This window comes from Gopherus flavomarginatus, chromosome 3 (genome assembly GCF_025201925.1).
Source record: "Gopherus flavomarginatus isolate rGopFla2 chromosome 3, rGopFla2.mat.asm, whole genome shotgun sequence".
In the NCBI taxonomy this organism is placed as follows: Eukaryota; Metazoa; Chordata; order Testudines; family Testudinidae; genus Gopherus; species Gopherus flavomarginatus.
Genome location: NC_066619.1, coordinates 150,440,846 through 150,462,432, shown reverse-complemented (window position 1 = coordinate 150,462,432; position 21,587 = coordinate 150,440,846). Strand labels below are relative to the sequence as shown.

General features: G+C 44.5%; 1 protein-coding gene across 6 annotated transcripts in view; it reads left to right on the top strand.

Annotated features, from left to right (window-relative positions):
• The window catches only part of SLC20A2 (solute carrier family 20 member 2), a 71,970-nt gene that overhangs the window by 33,186 nt on the left and 17,197 nt on the right, over positions 1–21,587 (top strand). For all 6 annotated transcript variants that reach the window (XM_050945010.1, XM_050945012.1, XM_050945008.1 and 3 more), the window contains exons 3-8: positions 961–1,101; positions 2,567–2,652; positions 7,373–7,469; positions 10,029–10,145; positions 10,698–10,904; positions 13,047–13,638. In XM_050945010.1, the coding sequence (XP_050800967.1) occupies positions 961–1,101; positions 2,567–2,652; positions 7,373–7,469; positions 10,029–10,145; positions 10,698–10,904; positions 13,047–13,638 (1,240 nt within the window). The remainder of the gene's footprint in view (positions 1–960; positions 1,102–2,566; positions 2,653–7,372; positions 7,470–10,028; positions 10,146–10,697; positions 10,905–13,046; positions 13,639–21,587) is intronic.

Sequence of the window (21,587 nt, the reverse complement as noted above, 5' to 3'; positions counted from 1 at the left end):
CTAAGGGAGGATATGATAGAGGTCTATAAAATCATGACTGGTGTGGAGAAAGTAAATAAGGAAGTATTATTTACTCCCTCTCATAACACAAGAACTAGGGGTCACCAAATGAAATTAATAGGCAGCAGATTTAAAACAAAAGGAAGTATTTTTTTCACACAGTCAACCTGTAGAACTCCTTGCCAGAGGATGTTGTGAAGGCCAAGGGTTCAAAAAAGAACTATATAAGTTCATGGAGGATAGGTCCATCAATGACTTATTAGCCAGGATGGGCAGGGATAGTGGACTCTGTTTGCCAGAAGCTGGGAATGGGCGACAGGGGATGGATCACTTGATGATTTACCTGTTCTGTTCATCCCCTCTGGGGCATCTGGTATTGGCCACTGTCAGAAGATAGGACACTGGGCTAGATGGACCTTTGGTCTGACCCAGTATGGCCGTTCTTATGTTTGCCCTGTATGCATGAGGGTACAGTAGTCTTTACTGAAAGTGAGTTTTTTCCCCAGCAGACACTCTTATGTTTATTAGCTCTGACTCTACGCACAAACTGATTAAATGGGTCATAAGAGTTAAAAGCTACACAAAGGCAGCACAGCCGTAGAAAAGCACTTCTGTGCCACCCCAATGTCCCGTTAGCCTGAACTAGACAACAGGACAGATGTGAACTAAAGATAAACCTGGTCCATAAATATTGGAGTGATCAGGAAGTGCTGTTTGTAAGACAGAATCTCAAGGAGATTTGAAATTCAGAGCTCAGTTATGTCAATGTGTCCTTCTAGCAGCTGACGGAACATCATAAAGAATGTTTTGTTCTAGTTTCTATTGTGGGTGCAGGGAGTAGGCAGCGTTGGGAGAGGAATGTGAGCATGTGGTTGAGACAGCCATGCAGTACACTGTTGTTATTGTTGGTGCTGTTATCATTGTTTATATCTGATATTTTCCTCCACTTTCAACTTCTAGGTTCTGCTGTATGGCAGCTGATTGCCTCTTTCTTGAAACTCCCAGTATCTGGGACCCACTGCATAGTGGGTGCTACCATCGGATTCTCACTTGTTGCGATCGGTACGCAGGGTGTTCAGTGGATGCAGCTTGTCAAGATTGGTAATTGACATTTCCTTTTATGCGTGAGGGTATGTGGAAAATCATGCACTGACGGCAAGCGTTTTTACAGAAATACTCTTTCATGATTCTAATGTGCTGTATTTAACTTCCATCCCCCTCAAATCCTGTTGTTCAGAAGGCATGTGTGTGTCACGTTCACTAAGGGCTAGATAGTGACTTGAGGCACCTCCCGGAGCAAGGGTGTATGTGAACTGCATCACCCCAGGAGTAGCTCCGGGAAACTTTGTTCCTCAGGGGCACTCCTTGGGCTGACAGTCCCTCCCCTGCTGACTCCCAAGGGGGAGTACTTTTGGTGGTGGCTGATACCAGCTGCAAATTATGACATCTCCCTTCTCTTCTCTCCTCACACACACACACAGGCTCAGCTGTACTGGTCAGCAAATGAGGTGGAGCCAAAGTGCCCCTCATCCTCCCCCCCCCCCGCACCCCTGCTCCGAGAAGGGAATAAGCATTCATGCAGCACCCACCTACGCTTGAGCACCTGGTCCCAACATCTAGGGTAGCCCCTATAGGCGTTTAAGGGGGTTCTTACCACTCTGCAAGTCACACTCTAGCCCTGTGTTTGTTTTATGGAGAAGGTACTAGCGTACCACAGGGGCATTTGACTAATTGAAACTAAATTTTTTTTTAAATTCTGTTCTTATATTTTTGTTGAAGGTAAAATAGCCGAAAGGCAAAGCGTGAAACATCAGTGTGCACAAAACTTTTAAACTGATCCGTCTGTTCTTAAAACCATATGTCCCGAACCGTAAGCACTCTTGGGTGGGATTTTCAGAAGCGTTCAGCACTGGCTTAGCTCTGCTTCCAGGGAAAGCAGTGGGAGTTTTACCCCCGACTGCAGTGGGAGAGGAGTGAGGTCAGCTCTGAGCACTTTTGACAGTTGTAAAAAGTTATTAGCCTTGTCAAAACTCAGATCACAACAGTATATTCTGTAACTTGTTGCAATAAATCTTGGCCCTGACCCTGTGAGTTGCCCCTAACAGGCAGATCCCTGTGCCTGCATCGAGTCCCACTGAATTCAGTAGAGCTCCAAATGGGAACAGGGGTCTGTTCACCCAAAGCAGCTTTCAGGATTCAGGGCCATAAAGATTAACCAAAGATCAGGATTCTTATTCCAATAGTATTCAGCCATGGGAAAATTCTTGTGAGTGGTGCAGTTGCTGTAATTGCAGTGTTATTCTGGAAGCCTCTTGCGTGAGATTTTCAAAAGTGCTTAGCATTAGTAAAACTCCCATCAACTTCAGTGTGAGTTGACGTAAGCCAGTGCTGAAGGCTTTTAGAAATCCTAGGAGAGCACCCAAGCTATATAATCGCAATGCCAGCTGTGCGAGAAGAATTAGCATAAATTTTGTCCACTGGTTATTTTCCTATTTGATAAATACAGAACTTCCTCAATTACATGGGATGGTACCACTTATTGGTTGTGTTATCTTTTTTTCCTCAGTTGCCTCTTGGTTTATTTCCCCACTGTTATCTGGTTTGATGTCTGGAATGCTGTTTCTGCTGATTAGATTCTTAATTTTAAAGAAGGTAAGAGGCTAGCAACTCTCCACTGCAGTGCATGGAGGTCATGACTGCTGTACTGTAGGCTGTGCACCATTTGGTTGTCAACATTTCCAAGGAGTTAAAAGGGTGCTATGTCAATCTAAAGCATATATTTTAATATACACTACTTCACTGGGACATGATATAGTGGGATGGCTGCTTTATCAGCATATCTCCTTGAAAATGGCTTTGCACAATGATAAATGATAATGAATGCTGCTTAACCAGGACAATGCTAGCGTAACCTTTATTTAATAGGAGTGAATTAGCTAGTGCCAAGTAACAAAACCGAGTTTAACAGGTGTGAAATTCTGAGCTCTGGTTTTCTGGTACACCAGAAGTCAAAAAAAGATTGAGGTAGATGTTATCCTGGGTGCTCAGGAAGCCGCAATCGGTGGCGGCTGGATTTCAGTGGCTTCAGTTGAGGTGAGGGCAGCAGCGTCCAGGAAGCAATAAACCAAATAGTTCCACATTGTGGAATCTACCAGCTCTGTCTGCATTTGTTTGCAAACCAGCAGTGCTTGAAGTCAGATGCTCCTTTATGATCATTTTCTGCCTCCCTCAGACCTCTCAATCTGCTGTGGCCCAAATGTGGAATGCGGTGTCACAGAGACCCAAAACAAGAACAAAAAAACCCAAACAGGAGATTTAAATAGATGCAGTATTAATTCCTTTGGCATAAGTAACTCTTCAGTAGCCTCAGCTTCATTCTTTATTTCGAATATAAATAAATGTCAACAATAAAAGTGGGGGATATGGAGAACTTTGGGATTATAATGCATCATGTCCTACCTTTCATGTGGGACATTTCAGTGAGATGGTCTCCCTCGCCCCCTCTCTTTTTAAACCTGTGAAATGAAATGCAAAAAACATACACAGAACAACAATCAAGCCATATATCTAAGCACTGAAAACTCAGGAAAAGTTACAGGTTAGGCTGATAATGCAACTTAAAACTCAGCCCACTTGTATGTATGAATTACATGATGGCATATTTCACAAAAAACATATACAATTTTTTGTACAACGTTAGATACACATGAGTAGCAACTTGTACAACTGTGCATGTATCACAGTAGTTCTTTGAATATGTATTAGCATGGATGCGACTGTTCGGTGAGAGGCGCCTCGTGTGAGACCAGAGTGTGTTTGTATAGCAGTATCTGTCTGGGCTGTGCATGCCTCCTCAGGCTGCCTCCTCCTGCTCCCATATGAGGGTAAAAAGGATGGGATTGTCACGACCCTCCTCTCAGTTCCCTCGCGTTTGGCAGTGACGTAGAACCTGGTGAGTGTCCAACCCACTAATTCTAAGCATCGGCTAATCCTTCTACAAGCAGTCAGAACTCTTCTGATTCTTCCACACACAACTGCCATGATCTATATCAACTCATCTGGACTGAGTATTATTGGTTAGGCCCCTTCCTTCCTGCCCCTACATTACATTCTCCACCCCTTCCATACAAGGTTACTTAGCATGGTGGACTCAAAACCTGCAGGCTTCAAACCCTGCAATGGTCTAATTCCACAGAAAGATGTACATAGTAAGTATTTCTTCTGCCTAGAAGAGTCACATACACTGAGCAGATGTTTGTGCCTATCCTTCAGTGGTCACCGCCATGGAAAGACCTGCCAGCTTCACCTACAAGGCTTAGCTGCCACTAGCCTTGTCTGGGTACTGACCAGTCCAATGCCTGTCCTAAGAGCCAGCCGTATTCATGCGGTATGCTGCCACTGCCCTGTTGGAGTTACTGTGGTTTACCATCCATGTGTTGAGATGGTCAATTAGTGACCAAAGTGGCCTTGCAAACAGTTATGGATGTCTTTGACACCATGGCCAGGTTTGTGGCCGCTGTAGTAACAATGCGTGGAACACTGTGGCTCCAGGTGCTGAGAATCCCAAGAGAGGTACAGGCCGTAATCGAGGACTCTCAGAGCTGTTTAGCAAGCAGATATTACTCTATGCTCATTAAGACTTGTGATGCTGCACGAGATGCTGGCAGGCAAGAAGCTGCATACTTTGGATGTGTCCAGAATTCTGCTCTATTTTCTTAATAGGCCCAACCCTTACTGGCTGTCTCTCTCCTTGTTTGTGGCCAGTTCTGGCACCCATCAGAAGGCCAAGCCATCCAATCATAGAGAACCTCCAAATGCATCACAATGTGTGTTTCCACCTTCTATCAGATGGCTGGCAGGTCTCTCCCTCTGAACATCAATGCATACTCCACCAGGGCACAGGCAGCCTCTTCCGCCTGCTACAGGAACATTCCAGTCTTTGAAATCTGCAAGGCTGTAGGCAAGCCACTGACTCCCTTTAAACATTATGCCTTTGACAGGACAGCCAGGTCAAGTGCCAAGCTCAGGAGATCAGTACTGCTACCACTGTTTGATTAATGCAGCTGAAACGCCTCACTCCTACCATCCAGAGGAGAGGCTGCGTGCCAGTCACCTGTAGTGGGATCTATGACACGTACTCAGAGAAGAGAGAATGTTTACTTGGCCTAGAGTAACTGTGGATCTTTGAGATGTGGTCCATGTGGAACTTGTGAGTCATCCTCAGCTGCCAAAGGAACCATTGGACTAGGTTATCATAGAATATCAGGACTGGAAGAGACTTCAGGAGGTATCTAGTCCAACCCCCTTCTCAAAGCAGGACCAACTTCAACTAAATCATCCCAGCCAGGGCTTTGTCAAGCTGGGCCTTAAAAACCTCTAAGGAAGGAGATTCCACCACTTCCATAGGTAACCCATTCTAGTGCTTCACCACACTCCTAGTGAAATAGTGTTTCCTAATATCCAACGAAGACCTCCCCACTGCAACTTGAGACCATTGCTCCTTGTTCTGTCATCTGCCACCCCTGAGAACAGCCAAGCTCCATCCTCTTTGGAACCCTCTTCAGGTAGTTGAAGGCTGCTATCAAATCCCCACTCACTCTTGTCTGCAGACTAAACAAGCCCAGTTCCCTCAGCCTCTCGTCATAAGTCATGTGCCCCAGCCCCCTGATCATTTTCCTTGCCCTCTGCTGGACACTCTCCAATTTGTCCACATCCTTTCCGTAGTGGGGAAGCCCAAAACTGGATGCAATACTCCAGTTGTGGCCTCACCAGTGCCGAATAGAGGGGAATAATCACTTCCCTTGATCTGCTGGCAATGCTCCTACTAATATAGCCCAATATGCCATTAGCCTTTTTGGCAACAAGGGCACACTGCTGACTCAAATCCAGCTTCTCATCCACTGTCATCCCCAGGTCCTTTTCTGCAGAACTGCTGCTTAGCCAGTCAGTCGCCAGCCTGTAGCAGTGCATGGGATTCTTCCATCCTAAGTGCAGGACTCTGCACTTATCCTTGTTGAACCTCATTAGATTTCTTTTGGCCCAATCCTCCAATTTGTCTAGGTCACTCTGGACCTTATCCCTACCCTCCAGCATATCTACCTCTCCCCCCAGCTTAGTGTCATCTGCAAACTTGCTGAGGGTGCAGTCCATCCCCTCATCCAGATCATTAATAAAGATGTTGAACAAAACCAGCCCCGGGACCGACCCTTGGGGCACTCTGCTTGACACCGGCTGCCAACTAGACATGGAGTCATTGATCACTACCCGTTGAGCCCAACAATCTAGCCAGCTTTCTATCCACCTTATAGTCCATTCATCCAGCCCATACTTCTTTAACTTGCTGGCAAGAATACTGTGGGAAACAGTATCAAAAGCTTTGCTAAAGGGAGAGGGAGCATCCTGGCTGACCTACCCTTAGTGCCCTGGCTTGAGGAGGCATGGGGTAAATGCACTGCCCCAACAGATCCTGCTATTCAAAAAAACTCAGGTCATGTGCACATGAGCTACATACAAAACTACAGAGAGACTCCCATGACTACAACATCTAAAAGAATGTAACTATTGGGTAATAGCAGTTCTTTACACTAAACAGCATTACTTGTGAGGCACAAAAGTGTTTATATGAATTTACACTGTTACACTCATCTGCTCCATTTATACGTGTGACTGTCAATATGCTACACCGATTTAATACAATGGCCTATTTAGCATATGTAGAAAGCTTTGTCAGCAGATGGAAACATTCAGTGTGCACTTGGTTTTAAACTGGCTAGAAATAGGTTTTTAGAAATCACTGAATAGGTCACTGCGTAATACCTAGAACCACAGCAAGATCAAGGCCCCATTGAACTGGGTTCTGTACACACACACAGTGAGAGAGTCCTTGCCCCAAAAAGCTTAGAGTCTAAATGGACAAGACAGATAAATGGGTGGTTGGGTAAACAGAGACACAGAAAGATGAAATGATCTGCCCAAGGCCATTCAACAGGTCAGTGGCAGAGCCAGGGACAGAACCTAGGTCTCCTGACTGGAGTCCAGCACCCCATCCACTAGACAATGCTGCTGCTCATATCTTTAAATTACTTGCCATCAAACTGCTATGGTGGCCGCCTATTTGTGACCAGAGGCACCATTGCTATGAAAGTAGCTTTTATGAATAATCATATAAACCCAAATCTTTTCCTCAGCATCAACACAGGGTAACTGGGCTGGAGAGTAGGGAGCACGGTGATTGGAAGTAGGGGGGAAAGCCAGAAAATCCATCCACCTGATGGTGGGGATGGGTGATTTTTTTTCTCAACCTTTGCTAATCCTGGTTCTTGTGTACACAGCAAACTCATGTGACTTTTCCTCTTTTCTCATTATTATGCAGGAAGACCCTGTACCCAATGGTCTTCGTGCACTTCCAGCGTTCTATGCTGCTACAGTAGCCATTAATGTGTTTTCCGTCATGTACGCAGGGGCACCAGGTGAGTGCAAACTCTTGCATGTGAAGTCCAGAAGGGAAGCTTTGTTCTGCCACGCATTAGTATTCATTCATTTTGTATTTGCTAACAGGTCCTGATGTGCACTGTTGAATAATAATAAAAATTTAATGCATGTTTGTCATGGTATAATTCCCCATTCTGAACCTTAGCGTCCAAAAGATGGGGTACCAGCATGAATTCCTCTAAACTCAATTACCAGCTTACTACTTGTAGCGCTGCCACCAACCAGGAATTCCAGTGCCTGGTACACTAGTCCCCCCAAAACCTTGCCCGGGGACCCCCAAGACCCAGACCCTCTGGATCTTAACACAAGGAAAGTAAACCCTTTCCCTCACCGTTGCCTCTCCCAGGCTTCTCCTCCCTGGGTTACCCTGGAAGATTACTGTGATTCAAACTCCTTGAATCTTAAAACAGAGAGGAAAATTCACCTTCCCCCCTCCTTCTCTCTTCCCCTCCCAGATTCTCCCTGAGAGAGACAGTAATCCTAACAGAGAGAATAGCCTCTCTCTCCCCCTTCCCTCCTTTCTCCCCACCAATTCCCTGGTGAATCCAGACCCCGTCCTCTGGAGTCTCACACCAGAATAAAAAAACAATCAGGTTCTTAAACAAGAAAAACTTTTAATTAAAGAAAAAACAAAGGTAAAAATTATCTTTGTGAATTTAAGATGGAATATGTTACAGGGTCTTTCAGCTGTAGACACTGGGAATACCCTCCCAGCCTAAGTATTCAAGTACAAATTAAAATCCTTTCAGCAAAATACAATTTTGAACTCCTTCCAGCCAAATACACATTTGAATTCCTCCCAGCCAAATACACATTTGCAAATAAAGAAAACAAACATAAGCTTAGCTCGCCTTATCACCTAGTACTCACTATTCTGAACTTATAAGAGCCTGTATCGGAGAGATTGGAGAGAAACCTGGTTGCACGTCTGGTCCCTCTGAGCCCCCAAAGTGAACAACAACCAAAAACTAACAGTACACACACAAACTTCCCTCCCTCAAGTTTTGAAAGTATCCTGTCCCCTGATTGGTCCTCTGGTTGGTTGACAGCCAGGCTCACTGTTCTTGTTAACCCTTTCCAGGCAAAAGAGATATGAAGCACTTTTGTTCTATTAACTCTTACTTATCTGTTTATGACAATGTTAAATTCTTACCTTAACAAATAATATAGGCAAAGGATTTGTAGATCTCGTTCCATTGGTCTCCCAGAACCTTAATGGTTTCCTTGATTTTTAAAATACAAATGTATGGCAATCTGAAGTTCAAGCAGTCTGTTCAGTAGAGCGTTTTATCTTTTTACCCTGAGCTCCGTTGCTGCCCTCTTCTCTGTCACTTGTGCCTTCCTAGGAGGCGCAGGACCAGCCCACTCAGATTCTTTCTGGATGTTTTGCCATAGAGGGCATAGTGCTGCAGTCTCTCTAGTGCTGCTTGGGTGTTGTGAGAGTGGCCAGGCTTTTTAAAACTGCAGTTAGCAGCCCAGATCCTCAGTGCGTGTAAATTGGCTACGTTGTTGAGGGCCTGGCCCAGTGTATCTAAATTAATTTCCTTTGTTTTCTCCTCATTACAAGAAACTGTCCATAGCCAGTGTAGCATTAAGGCAACTCCTCTGAGGGGGTGTATGTATTACAGAGATACTACTAGCAGCTCTGCGTCGCCGTAGCTATGCTGGCATGAGCCAGTAGTGTAGAGGCAGCTTACTCCGACCGAAGGAGTTTTTACATTAGTGTAGGAGCAGCACCTCCCTGAATGATGGTAGCTACATATGATGGAAGCGTTTGTCCCTTTCACATGGGTTACCAGAAGGCTGTGAACTGAGGACATTTTGCATGCAGTGCAGATGAACTGATGTTGTCTCTGCTGATGATGTTACTTCCTTTGCTGATAGTAACAAAAAGCTGCTGTTCTCTAGGGGACAATCCCCAGAGGGGGAGACAGCACCCACTTTGCCAGTGTTATTACCTTAACACCAACTTTCTTCTGCATCTCAGGGTATATACATGCCTAAATAGTGTGCTAGAAAATACTCATGAAAGTATGGCCCCCAAATCTCTGTGTTGAGGCTGACAACAGCTGAGAATCTGTAACACTCAAGCCTATACATTTTTAAGAGGTTCATCTTTATTCTTTTAGTCAGCGTAAATAAAGGAGTTGCACTGAATATTCTCAAGTGAAATTCCTGTTCCAATGCATTTGCTTTCAGTATAGTTTGTAAATCCACTTCAAATGTTAACTTTCTAACCATAGAGAAATAGTTCATTCTTGACCTCAGTGTGTGGCATTTGCCAAATAAGTGAAATTTCATTTTTGCCATAACTGAGGTCTTAATCGGCCAAACTGACCCTTTTCAAAAGCTTTATCCCTTCCCTTGTACAGGCTTGCCGCATCAAAACAACTCCAGCCCTGCTGAAAGAGCTTCTTGGCTACCAAGTTGTGGGGTTCAGTTAGGCAGGGTGTTATCTTTAATACTGAAGTTGTAATATTTTAAGGAACTGACATTTTTGCACATTAACCTTTAACTTTCTTCTTTTCTCTTCACAGTGCTAGGACTGGTACTTCCTATATGGATAATAGTCCTAACATCATTTGGTATAGCTATAGTATTTGCTGTTCTAGTATGGATTTTCGTGTGTCCGTGGATGAAGAGAAAAATAGAAAGTAAGTATTTGGTAGATGAAATGCTAGTGCTGTAAAATCCCTTGTGAACTTGAATATATTCTATTTTAGGTTTTGAAATATAGGTGTTAAAGGAAAGAAAAAGGACTTGCACAATGACTGTATTTAAACCATTTCTTTTATTTTACTGTAAAGTTAAACTAATCAAGGCTTTTTGTTTTACAATAGGTTTTTAACTTAAAACTACCATGTGATGTCCGCTGAACAGGGTTGCAGAGTTTAAAAAATAGAAAGTTTCAGATTGCATTAGCAAATTGGAGGACTTCAATAACATCACCTAGTGAACTTGTAGATAGGTACAAGGCATTTTCATGGTTCTCAGAGAGGCTCATGAAGATAAATATGCTAGTAATAAATTCCCATGAATGTCTAATTAACAAAAAACCAAACCACTCAAGTTGCTGTATTCAAGTTTATATTTTTAATGATACTGGCATTTTGTTAGGAACACCAGCAGTAGTATAGATAAGTTTGAATAACCCTAACCATCCTATAAAAGATTGGTTTAGAATTCTAATCCTGACATTTCCTTAGGCCGGTTAAAGAAAGAAGCCGCGTTGTCAAGGATATCGGATGAAAGTCTTGATAAAATTCAAGAGGAGGAGACACCTGTTTTTAAAGAGCTTCCTGGAGTCAAAGCAACTGATGAGAGCACCATTCCCCTCACTGGCCCAATAACAGAAGCTGCTGGAGTGTCAGATAGCGGCATAGCAAATGGAAACCATCCTCGTGTGCCATATGGTAAGAAAACATTAACTGTCTTGTCTTTCATTGTGTTGATGGGGTATCTTCGTCATGGGCACGTGTTACATCCATTTATATTAAGTATAATTTTCTTTGTAACTTAACAGTTCTTACAAACCCTTCCTCTCACTGTGTATCCTCTTGTATGTTTTCCTACAGCAGTTCATGTTAGCTCTTTTTTTGCTTGCTCACAACTTAATGGAAATATTCTCTTTTTTTGAGGTAAATTTTCCAAAGATGATTTAAAAAACAAAGAGAGGAAATGTTGTTTGGCAGTATTTGAGTTTTATATGCAGCTGAAAAAGGAAATTCTTCTATTCCTGATACTACTTATTTCCTATTCTTAAAACCGCATTTTAGAAGGCAGAGAGTACGAAAGCAGCTGAACTACAGAAGTTCAAATTTAGCATGGAAATTCAGAGTATACTGTTCTAGCTAGTTTGGGAAAATGTTGGGCTTGAGTTTACAAATTTATGAGCATTTGGAGTATATCCACTAGAAGAATCACACTTACGAGTCCACACATACATAAAGTATCTATGCGTGTAATAAAGCTCTCATTTGAAGCCCTGATTCTGCAAGCTAGTTTGTGTGGCTGGATCCCTGTGCTCACACAGAGCCACGTTGATTTGGATGGAGCTCTACATGGATGCGAGGTTTTGTCCATGCGGCACGGTGCAGTTGGCATGGTTATGGCCTAAGTGTGCTGTGCATATAAGTAAATGCCGTTTTTCACAATTAAGAGACACAGTTGGCTGAGTGGTGCCTATTAGCTAATCAGCTGGGAGTTTTTCTTTTTCTCATTGACACTGAAGCGGTGTCTGTACTGATCTGTATAATTACTATTAATAGTGGACCATTTGATCTGGTGAGAACAAACTAATTGGATATATTATCTCCATAAATGTATACTGCCACTACAGACCACCTTAAAATAAAACAAAACAACAATATTGTAATGTTGAATAGTTAAAATCCCCAAAGTTCAGAAATGGAAAAGTTAAGGTGTCTTCAGCAATGTTAACTTAGCCACTATGTGTGTCCTGTAATTCACATTTAATATAAACATGTGTAGACAAGCATACAATATAGATAAAAATAGCAGTGTGTCACTATGTTTATTATGTCAATAGAAGTAAAAAATACAGGATATTCAATATGTTTATTAACATTTCTTTAGCAGCTTTAACTTTTCCATTTCTGAACTTTTAACTGGGCAACATTAACAACTTTATTTGTAATATTGTTAGAGTGCCCACAGTAATATGCTTTTATTCATAAGCTTTGGGTTCAGTTCATGGCGTCTGTACAATCAGTGCTCCCAAAATCCAATGATTGACTACCAGTAAAGTTGCATGGCACATTATTATTTATTTAGTGTAAAATTTTCAAACACACTTAAATCTCCATTTTCAAAAGTGACTTAGGCACTTTTAAAAATGGGAATTAGGTTTCTAAGTCACCTAGGCACTTTTGAAAATTTTCCCCTTACCCTGAAGAAACCCATAGTCAGAGAACTGTTCCTGTCCTGGAATGCTTACAATCTAAATAGACAAGCCAAAGGTAAGTAGGCTGTCTGAGCTAAGAGGTGAAAACATTATCTAAAAGTTTTACTACCATTTTAGAAATGGGTAATTCAGACATAGAGAGATTATGGGTAGAATTTTAAAAGTTGCCTTGTGTTAGGCACCCAAATTCCAGTCTAAGGCACGTGCCCAAAGTCACACAGCGGGTCTGTGGGAGATCTGGGACTTGAGCAAAGATGTACTGAGGCACAGATCAGTGCCTTAACCTTAAAACCATCCATACTCCCAACTGTAGACATTCCCTTAAAAGTTAACCATGTTTGGTTTAAAGCGACAAAGAGTCTTGTGGCACCTTATAGACTAACAGATGTATTGGAGCGTAAGCTTTTGTGGGTGAATACCCACTTCGTCAGACACATGTAGTGGAAATTTCCAGGGAGCATGTTTGGTTTTAAATTGATCAATGCATTCATGTATCCGAGATGAACTTCTGTATCATATACTGCAGATGGCTGTCTCTTCAGCCATTTACACCTTGTTTTGGTGTCTTGCTAAGCATAGAACTTTCATATTTCATATGACAGAAATAAAATCTGACCATCTGCCTTTACAGGAAGGGCTTTTTCTATGACGCAAACCACCATGAAATCTCCTGTTTCCAATGGCACTTTTAATTTTGATGGCGGCCATGTGAGGAGTGATGGCCAGGTGTACCACACTGTGCATAAAGACTCAGGGTTGTACAAAGACTTGCTACACAAAATACATGTGGACAGGGCAAACAACGATAGGCCCTCACAAGAAAACAATTACAAGATACTGCGTCGCAACAACAGCTACACTTGTTACACAGCTGCCATCTGTGGAATGCCAGTCCATTCATCCTTCAAGGCAGTTGATCCATCAACCCCAGAAGACAGTGAAAAGTTGGTGGGAGACACAGTGGCCTATTCTAAAAAGAGAGTTCGCTATGATAGCTACTCTAGCTACTGCAATGCTGTAGCTGAGGCAGAGATTGAGGCAGAGGAAGGTGGTGTGGAAATGAAGTTGGCATCAGACCTAGCAGATCCTAACCAACTCCCAGAAGATTCTGTAGAAGAGGAAAAGGAGGAGAAGGACACCTCTCAGGTCCACCTACTTTTTCACTTTCTCCAGATCCTAACAGCCTGCTTTGGATCTTTTGCCCATGGCGGTAATGATGTCAGGTAAGTGTGCGAGAACTCACAAGCGTAGTGCGTATTAATTAAACTCAGTGCTTGGAGAATTATTTGGCACCCAGGAGGGGTGTGTGTGAGCACTGGGACATCAGTGCTTTGCTAGAGAATCTTACTATGTTGATATAGCCAATGTTTCTAAAGACTTGGGCTGCTCAGTTAATATTTTCTTTCCCCATAGCAGTAACCTCTTTTCTATTCTATGCTTAAATAGTTCAAGTTTTGGTGAACTGCAGCACACGGAGGCCCCTGTCAGGGATCAGGGCCCTTTTGTGTGGTAGACTCTGCATAAACAAGCAAAACAAAGACAGTCCCTACCCTTGGGAGCTATTTTTACTCAGAGATCAGAGCCAATCAGCAAATGAGAAGTTTAGACTATTTTTGTCAATGTGCTTAGACTGAAGTTAATCTTTCATCATGGTGCCCAATCATTCAGTGTGTTCCAGTCATGTAGAATTTCTCTGTTCTCATTTTACTAACCAAAACAGCCTCACCAGCTCACTGTCTACTTCTTCCAAAGCTCTGGGGGCTGGGAGGAGACTTCCCAAGGTACAAACGGGGCCCACCAGGGAGTTGCTGCCTCTTGTGCCTTGGAAAATATCCCTCTTAATAAGCAGGCTTAGTGATGCTGGTCCCACTGCTACACTGTGGGGCACCTTACTATTAACCTCTCTCCACTCTGAAGATCAAACATTCTGTTACAAACTGGCTACAGCTTGTGCTGTGGGGTAAAGAGTTGACATGAAAACCAAACTTTGAGCCTGCTTCTGACACCTTTGTTCATGGGGAATAGGATTTTACTCCCGTTCATTTCAATGAGACCACTAGCATGATCTCCAAAGTCTGCACTTCTGTAGGAGAAAAGACATGGCTCAGACTCTCTCCAGTCTGACTTATTGCGCTTGATAGTTTAATCCCTTCACGTGATTTTTCATTTTGACTAGATTCATACTTTATTCTGGGATCCACTTTATTGCCCCACTTTGCCCATTTCAGAATATTTTTGTGATGTGGTTATGGGAACTAAACAAACGTTTAAGTGGTTTTAACTGGCTGCATATACTATAGTACATTCCTTTTTTGAGATTGACTTGCTACTGCAGCAATGATCCAGGAGTGCATTTTGCATGTCACCTAGGGCTGGTCCATAGATGTGGATCCTTACTCCCACACAGCCCATGCTGAAGTAGTTGAGGCTAGGGGCAGGTGCTAGGGTCTTCCCATCCATATCACACTGCAGAGCAGGGGCGGCTCCAGGCACCAGCACACCAAGTGTGTGTCTGGGGTGGCAAGCTGCGAGGGGCAGCCTGACAGTCACCGTGCGGGCGGCAGTCAGGCAGCCTTCGGCAGCATGCCTGCGGGAGGTCCCCGGTCCCTCAGTTTTGGTGGCAGGTATGCTGAAGGCGCAGGACCGGCAGACCTCCCTCAGGCATGTCACCGAAAGCTGCCTGACTGCCGTGCTTGGGACTGCCGTGCTTAGAGCCGCCCCTGGTCAGAGGGTGCACATTTTTATAATATACTTTGTTTATTTCAAGGTCTCTTGACTGATAAAATTGCAAGGACAAAACAGACTTCACTTAATTTTGTGCAAGGCATTTATTTAACTGTTGCTTGTTAGCCTGTTTTTCTTTAATTCTGTATTGCGTATTATTTGTATTGTGGTGATGCCTGGAGGCTTCAGCAAAGGCTTGGGGTTCCTTCATGTTAGGCACTGTGTATACACCACAAAAAGACGGTTCAAGATCTCTGGGCTCCAAATCTAAGGCCCTGATCCTGCAGTTGACTGCATGTGGGTGTATTCCTCCCTACTCCTCTGCGGAGCCCCATTGACTTTACTGAAGCTCAGTGCAAATACAGGAGTGTGTCCTCGTGCAGTCAGCTCCAGGATCAAGGCCTGAGTGTAGCAGTATATCCCAAGCAGTGTTTGCGATAAGCACTGTAAGAAATGGCAAACTTCTTTATATCTCAGCAACTCTTCTGGTTCCCCCCCCATGTTGGAAAAAAAGGTCCCCTCAATGTCAATAAATGACTGGTGGGACTGGTTGTGAGAGCTTTAGACCAGGACAGAAGGGTAGAATAAGGTGACAGGAGTAAAAAAGGCGAAGTGGTAGCGTAGCAGGGGGTGATTTAGGAAGGGGAGCTAGGCAGTGAATATAGAGTTGCACTGGACAATATCGGAATAGAAACCCTTTAAAATAAAAAGGGAGGAATGTGAGAAAGGCAGAGCCTCATAGAGGCTGAGCAGTGAGAGTGGCCAGGAAATTAGGTACCCGTGTGTATCCTTTGCACTGCTATGCTGCATTAAGGAGTTTTGGGGCTGTTGTATCACACACACAGGCTACTGGCACGGTGCTTCTGATCAGGAAGCCTTTTCTCCTTCTGTGTGGCTTGTGCCCCTAGGTTGCAGGAAGTGGCCATGAGCAGGCTGTGTGCTGTTGTGTGGGTCGCCTTTTGTCTGGGAGGCTCGGGGCCCAGATCTTCCACTCTTCTTTTGGATTTGTGGTGGCCACTGCTTATGTATGTTGGAGGAAACTTATGAGGCTTAGCCAGCTCACTCAGTTTGTATATGCCACCTTCCTCCAGCCTTCTTCCTCCTCTCTCACCAACAGAAGCAGGTCCAATAAAAGATATTACCTCCCCCACCTTTTGTCTCTAATGCCTTGGGACCAACACAGTTACAACAACACTGCATACCTTTCTCCAGGGGAGAGCACACTCATTTCTGCCCGGTATTAGAACCAATTCCTTGGGGCCAGAGGAAGATAACTTGTAGGGCAATTATCATGGCTGCTGAAGCATTTTCCAGTGAAGAGTATGCTGTCCTATTGAGAACCTTTGACTCATGTTGCATGGCAATTCTTGTGGACTGAGTGTTCCTAGTGGATTCTGACTTGAGGTTTCCATGCTGCTCCTTCCTGGCTCAACACTGTTTGCTAAAACTGCAGTTTCCCTGAGAAGAGAACTCTCCCGGTTCTCACAGTCTCCCCAGGGGAAGGGCACCCTTCTGTTTGGTCTATCTTTGAGGCAGTCGGCTTTCTATTTTTAGCAGGCTCTACACAAGTCCCAACTTCCGAAAAGGCTGTGGTTAAGCCCCCAGCGCTGCTTGCCAAGGTTAAAGCTGTTTCAGCCCCCTCAATTCCCGTGGACAAAGCGGACCTGTATCTTTGAACTTTAGAAGGATGTGATTCAGATTCCCAGATAAGAGGCAGCCCCCTGAGTATTGAGCTGTGGAGCCACATCCCTTCAGGCTTGCAAGTTAGCCCCACAGAGGTCAGGAATTTCCACTCTAGCAAGGTAATGGACTCATTTTTCAAGTTGTCCTCTAAAGCAATCCAGAGATTTGGAGAAAATACATCATTTAAGAGACTGTAGTCCCAGTGTCATCTGATGCTTTTTCAAGGTTATAGCCTATACAGCGTTGCTAAAATCCTACCACCAAAACCCTGGGCCAGACTCTCTCTCACATTCTGACTTCTGCAGCCTTTTTAATTCTGTCTTCAGCTTCTCAACTTACCCGTTTTCAGTCCTTTACAAATGCTGCTGCAGGGCTTCTCTTTCACACTCTCCCTTTGAATCCTGTCAGCTAACTTCCCTTTCTTTCTGTCGTAAGGGTCTCTCTTAATCCACATCTTCAAGGCTCTGCACAGTTCATCTCCTCCTGCTCCCTTACCAGGCTCCTCACTCCTGTCTTGTCCTCTTTCCCCAAGACTCCCCCTACATTGGAACACCCACCCCTCATTTGCCAAGTCTTCTGCCAGGCCCTTTCCTACGGACCCCTCAAGTGTGGGAGAGGATAAAGAGAGAGAAGAGGGGGAAAGTTATAAATTATCAGCTGTATGAAGTTTGATGTTTGCCCTATTTTATATTTGATGTAAGTGCATTATAGTGATGTACAGGCTGGTTGATAATTACATGTAGATTGAACAAGTGATGTCCAGTGTGGATTGTATTGTAACCTTCCTGCAGGTCAGTCTTCTCCACGCTTTGTACATTGTTGATTGGACTTTTGGTGCACAGTACATAATAATATGGATATGTTCCTTGTGTCCCATCATACACAAGAGACTAGGGGAAGACTTATGATTCAGGCCTTGAAGAGGTTAAATCGGTGTATTGCCTCCCAAACCAAGTTAGAATGGACTCACTGACCATGATAGCTGAGCCAGGAAATCTGGCCTCGACAGTCCTTCATGATGCATATTTCTACATGCTGATATCATACCAACACCGTAAATAGCTCGGGGTTTTGCCTCAGGATTCAGCATTTGCAGCACTCTGGGCTCCTCTTTGGGCTGACATCAACAGGGATAGTAGCAATAGCGGCTGACTATTCAAAGCAGCAGAGAGCAACGATAATACCTTATTTGGCTGGTTGTTTCGTTCAGGCCACCTCCCTGCTGTAAGCTTAAATGTGCTGTGGCAACGACACTGGATCTGTTCCAGGGCCTGGGACTAACTGTGAGCCAATCCAGGAGCCATGTGACAACGTGGTGTGCACGTGCTGAATAAAAGCTAAAGAATTTTAAATCCCAGCTAAATGTGTTAGAACAGAAGCTCTGAAAAAATGTTGTTGTTAAACTTAATTAATTATGTGGCATGTACAGGTTTCACTGGCTCAGCACTCAGGCACAAGGGGAGCACACGGGACCACTCAGAGGTCAACACAAGAACGAAAAGGGCAGTTTAGACAAAAGATGTGGCCCAAGAGTGTGACTGCATACAGAGCTGCCAGTGTTTTGTTGTCTGGGGCTAATTCTCCGAACAAGTTGGAAGGGCTGGGGCCCTACTGGCCACCAGAGAGGGTTGTATGCATCTTCTGGAGGACTATGGATTTTAGTGATCAGGAGCACAATACTGTTCCTCGTGCAATATTGTAAAAATACCTAACAGTAGGTGATGGGATCCAGCTAGGCATTAGAAGTCTGAATTGATGGCTGTCCCCAAGAAGCCTCTCAGTCCTGTCTCTCCACACAAAGGGGTTACCCTGCCTGTAGCTGATTTCTGCTGGGGGACCCAGTGACCTAATAACCCACTGGCATGCTGGGCACCTTCCTAATCCTCTGACACCATCAGAGGCAGGGCGCACTGCTCACCAAGGGCTTGGTCCAAAGCCCACTGAAGTTAATGGAAAGGCTTTCTCTGAATTCAGTGGTCTTTGGATCAGGTCCCCAGGGATCTAATGGATTCTCTATCCCTTGGGGTCTCTAAAAGAGATGCTCTAGTTCCACCACAAATTTTTGGACTTGCTGCAGGAATTTCTGGATGAAATCTAGGGCCTGTGTTCTGCCTAGAGTCAGATTACAGGATCATGCCTGCGTGTGTATGTTGGGAGTGGGGGCGGGAGGAGAGTCTCCCTTATTAGCTCATTTCCTCAGATTAGATTGGATGTTTTTATAAAAGAGACATGCTCTGGTTCAAACAGGAATTGATTCAGAGAAGTCCTGTGGCCTGTGTGTTACACATGAGGGCAGACTAGGTGACCAGAAAGATCCCTTCAGGCTTAAATTTTGTTTCTTCCCACCTCATCCACAAGGACCGGGTGTGTTGGAGGAGACAGATTCCCTGCTTCACAGGGTTTCCTGTGTCAGCTGTGGCAACTCAGCTTTCCTGTGCTTCAGTTCCCATCTGTCCAGTGGGGATAATAGTCTCCCCTACTCAGGGCTCATTAGGAATCACCTCCTCTGTCTCTGCGACTGCAAGATGAAATTAGGTTGTCCTATATCAAGTGCCCTGGTGTGTGAGGCAGAGGGGAACTGGGGGGTAGTATCTGTTCCTACTGAAACCAAGTTGCTCATCGTCCTCTCCTCAAGATACCCTATCAGACTCTGTGGCCAGATGCTGGCACAACAGTCAGATTCCCCTCCTCTCTGCCCCTGCTTAGCAGGAGCCTGCCCAGCCAGACTCCTCCAGGGCTAAGCACTGATCAGCAGGTTTTGCCTTGCCTGTTTGTTGTGTGATACTAGCAGGTAACCCTTTCATTGTGGAGTAGGCTTGTTCAAGTCAGAGATACCATCTGCCAGTGAGAAGTGTATATACTTAAAACTATTTTAATACAAAAAAGGATCTGTGCTATTGCAGTTTATGAAGACTTTTCTATCTTCTGACCAATTGCTAGCAGGGCTTTTAAGTGTCAGTGATGAGTCTCTGAGGGATCACTGTGAGCCAACAATTTACTTGTTCTAAATTTACCTGCTGTTAATTTCAGACACACTTTGTTCTGTATTATGTAACAATATAAAAAGGAGGGACTGATCAGTTTTCACTACATCCTTCAAGTCAGATTTTCTGCCTGGCTATACCCAGTCTGTTTCTGCACCCATAAGATTGCAGGTACCAGTAAGTGCATTTAGACATCTACTTATTTATTTGGGCCTGCAAATCTGGTACTTAAACACCTAAATAATGTAATTTGGCCCTACAAACTGTGGGTACAGCAATGAAGTCTTGGTTTAAAAATTGTAAGTGATTCAATCAAGTGACTCTTCTTCTTTCCAGGCAGAATCGTTTTTGCAATCCTATACCACAGGGCTTCCAATCATTTCCTTTGTGCTTCTGTTGACTTTATCATTCTGGGGGTATGTCTACACTACGGGATTATTCCGATTTTACATAAACCGGTTTTGTAAAACAGATTGTATAAAGTCGAGTGCACGCGGCCACACTAAGCACATTAATTCGGCGGTGTGCGTCCATGTACCGAGGCTAGTGTTGATTTCTGGAGCGTTGCACTGTGGGTAGCTATCCCATAGTTCCTACAGTCTCCCCCGCCCCTTGGAATTCTGGGTTGAGATCCCAGTGCCTGATGGGGCAAAAAACATTGTCGTGGGTGGTTCTGGGTACAGCCTCACCCCTCACTCCCTGAAAGCAGCAGATAACCGTTTCACACCTTTTTTCCTGGGTGAACTGTGCAAACGCCATAGCACAGCAAGCGTGGAACCTGCTCAGATCAAGACCGCAATCGTGGACGTTGTAAACACCTTGCACATTCTCGTGCAGTCTATGCTGAACCAGGACCTGCAAAGCCAGGCGAGGAGGAGGTGGCTACGGCAGAGTGGCGACAAGAGTGATGAGGAAATGGACACAGAATTCTCTCAAACCGCGGGCCCCTGCGCTTTGGAGATCCTGCTGGTAATGGGGCAGGTTCTAGCCATTAAATGCCGATTTTGGGCCCGGGAAACCAGCACAGACTGGTGGGACCGCATAGTTTTGCAGGTTTGGGACGATTCGCAGTGACTGCGAAACTTTCACATGCATAAGGGCACTTTCATGGAACTTTGTGACTTGCTTTCCCTGCCCTGAAACGCCAGAATACCAAGATGAGAACAGCCCTCACAGTTAAGAAGCGAGTGGCAATAGCCCTCTGGAAGCTTGCAATGCCAGACAGCTACTGGTCAGTCGGGAATCAATTTGGAGTGGGAAAATCTACTGTGGGGGCTGCTGTGATGCAAGTAGCCAAAGCAATCGTTAAGCTGCTGCTACGAAAGGTTGTGACTCTGGGAAATGTGCAGGTCATAGTGGATGGCTTTGCTGCAATGGGATTCCCTAACTGTGGGGGGGCGATAGATGGAACCCATATCCCTATCTTGGCACCGGAGCACCAGAGCACCCAGTACGTAAACCGCAAGGGGTACTTTTCAATGGTGCTGCAAGCACTGGTGGATCACAAGGGATGTTTCACCAACATCCACGTGGGATGGCCAAGGAGGGTTCATGACGCTCGCGTCTTCAGGAGCACTACTCTGTTTAAATGGCTCCAGCAAGGGAATTACTTCCCAGACCAGAAAATAACAGTTGGGGATGTTGAAATGCCTGTAGTTATCCTGGATGACCCAGCCTACCCCTTGATGCCATGGCTCATGAAGCCATACACAGGCAGCCTGGACAGTAGTCAGGAGTTGTTCAACTACAGGCTGAGCAAGTGCAGAATGGTGGTAGAATGT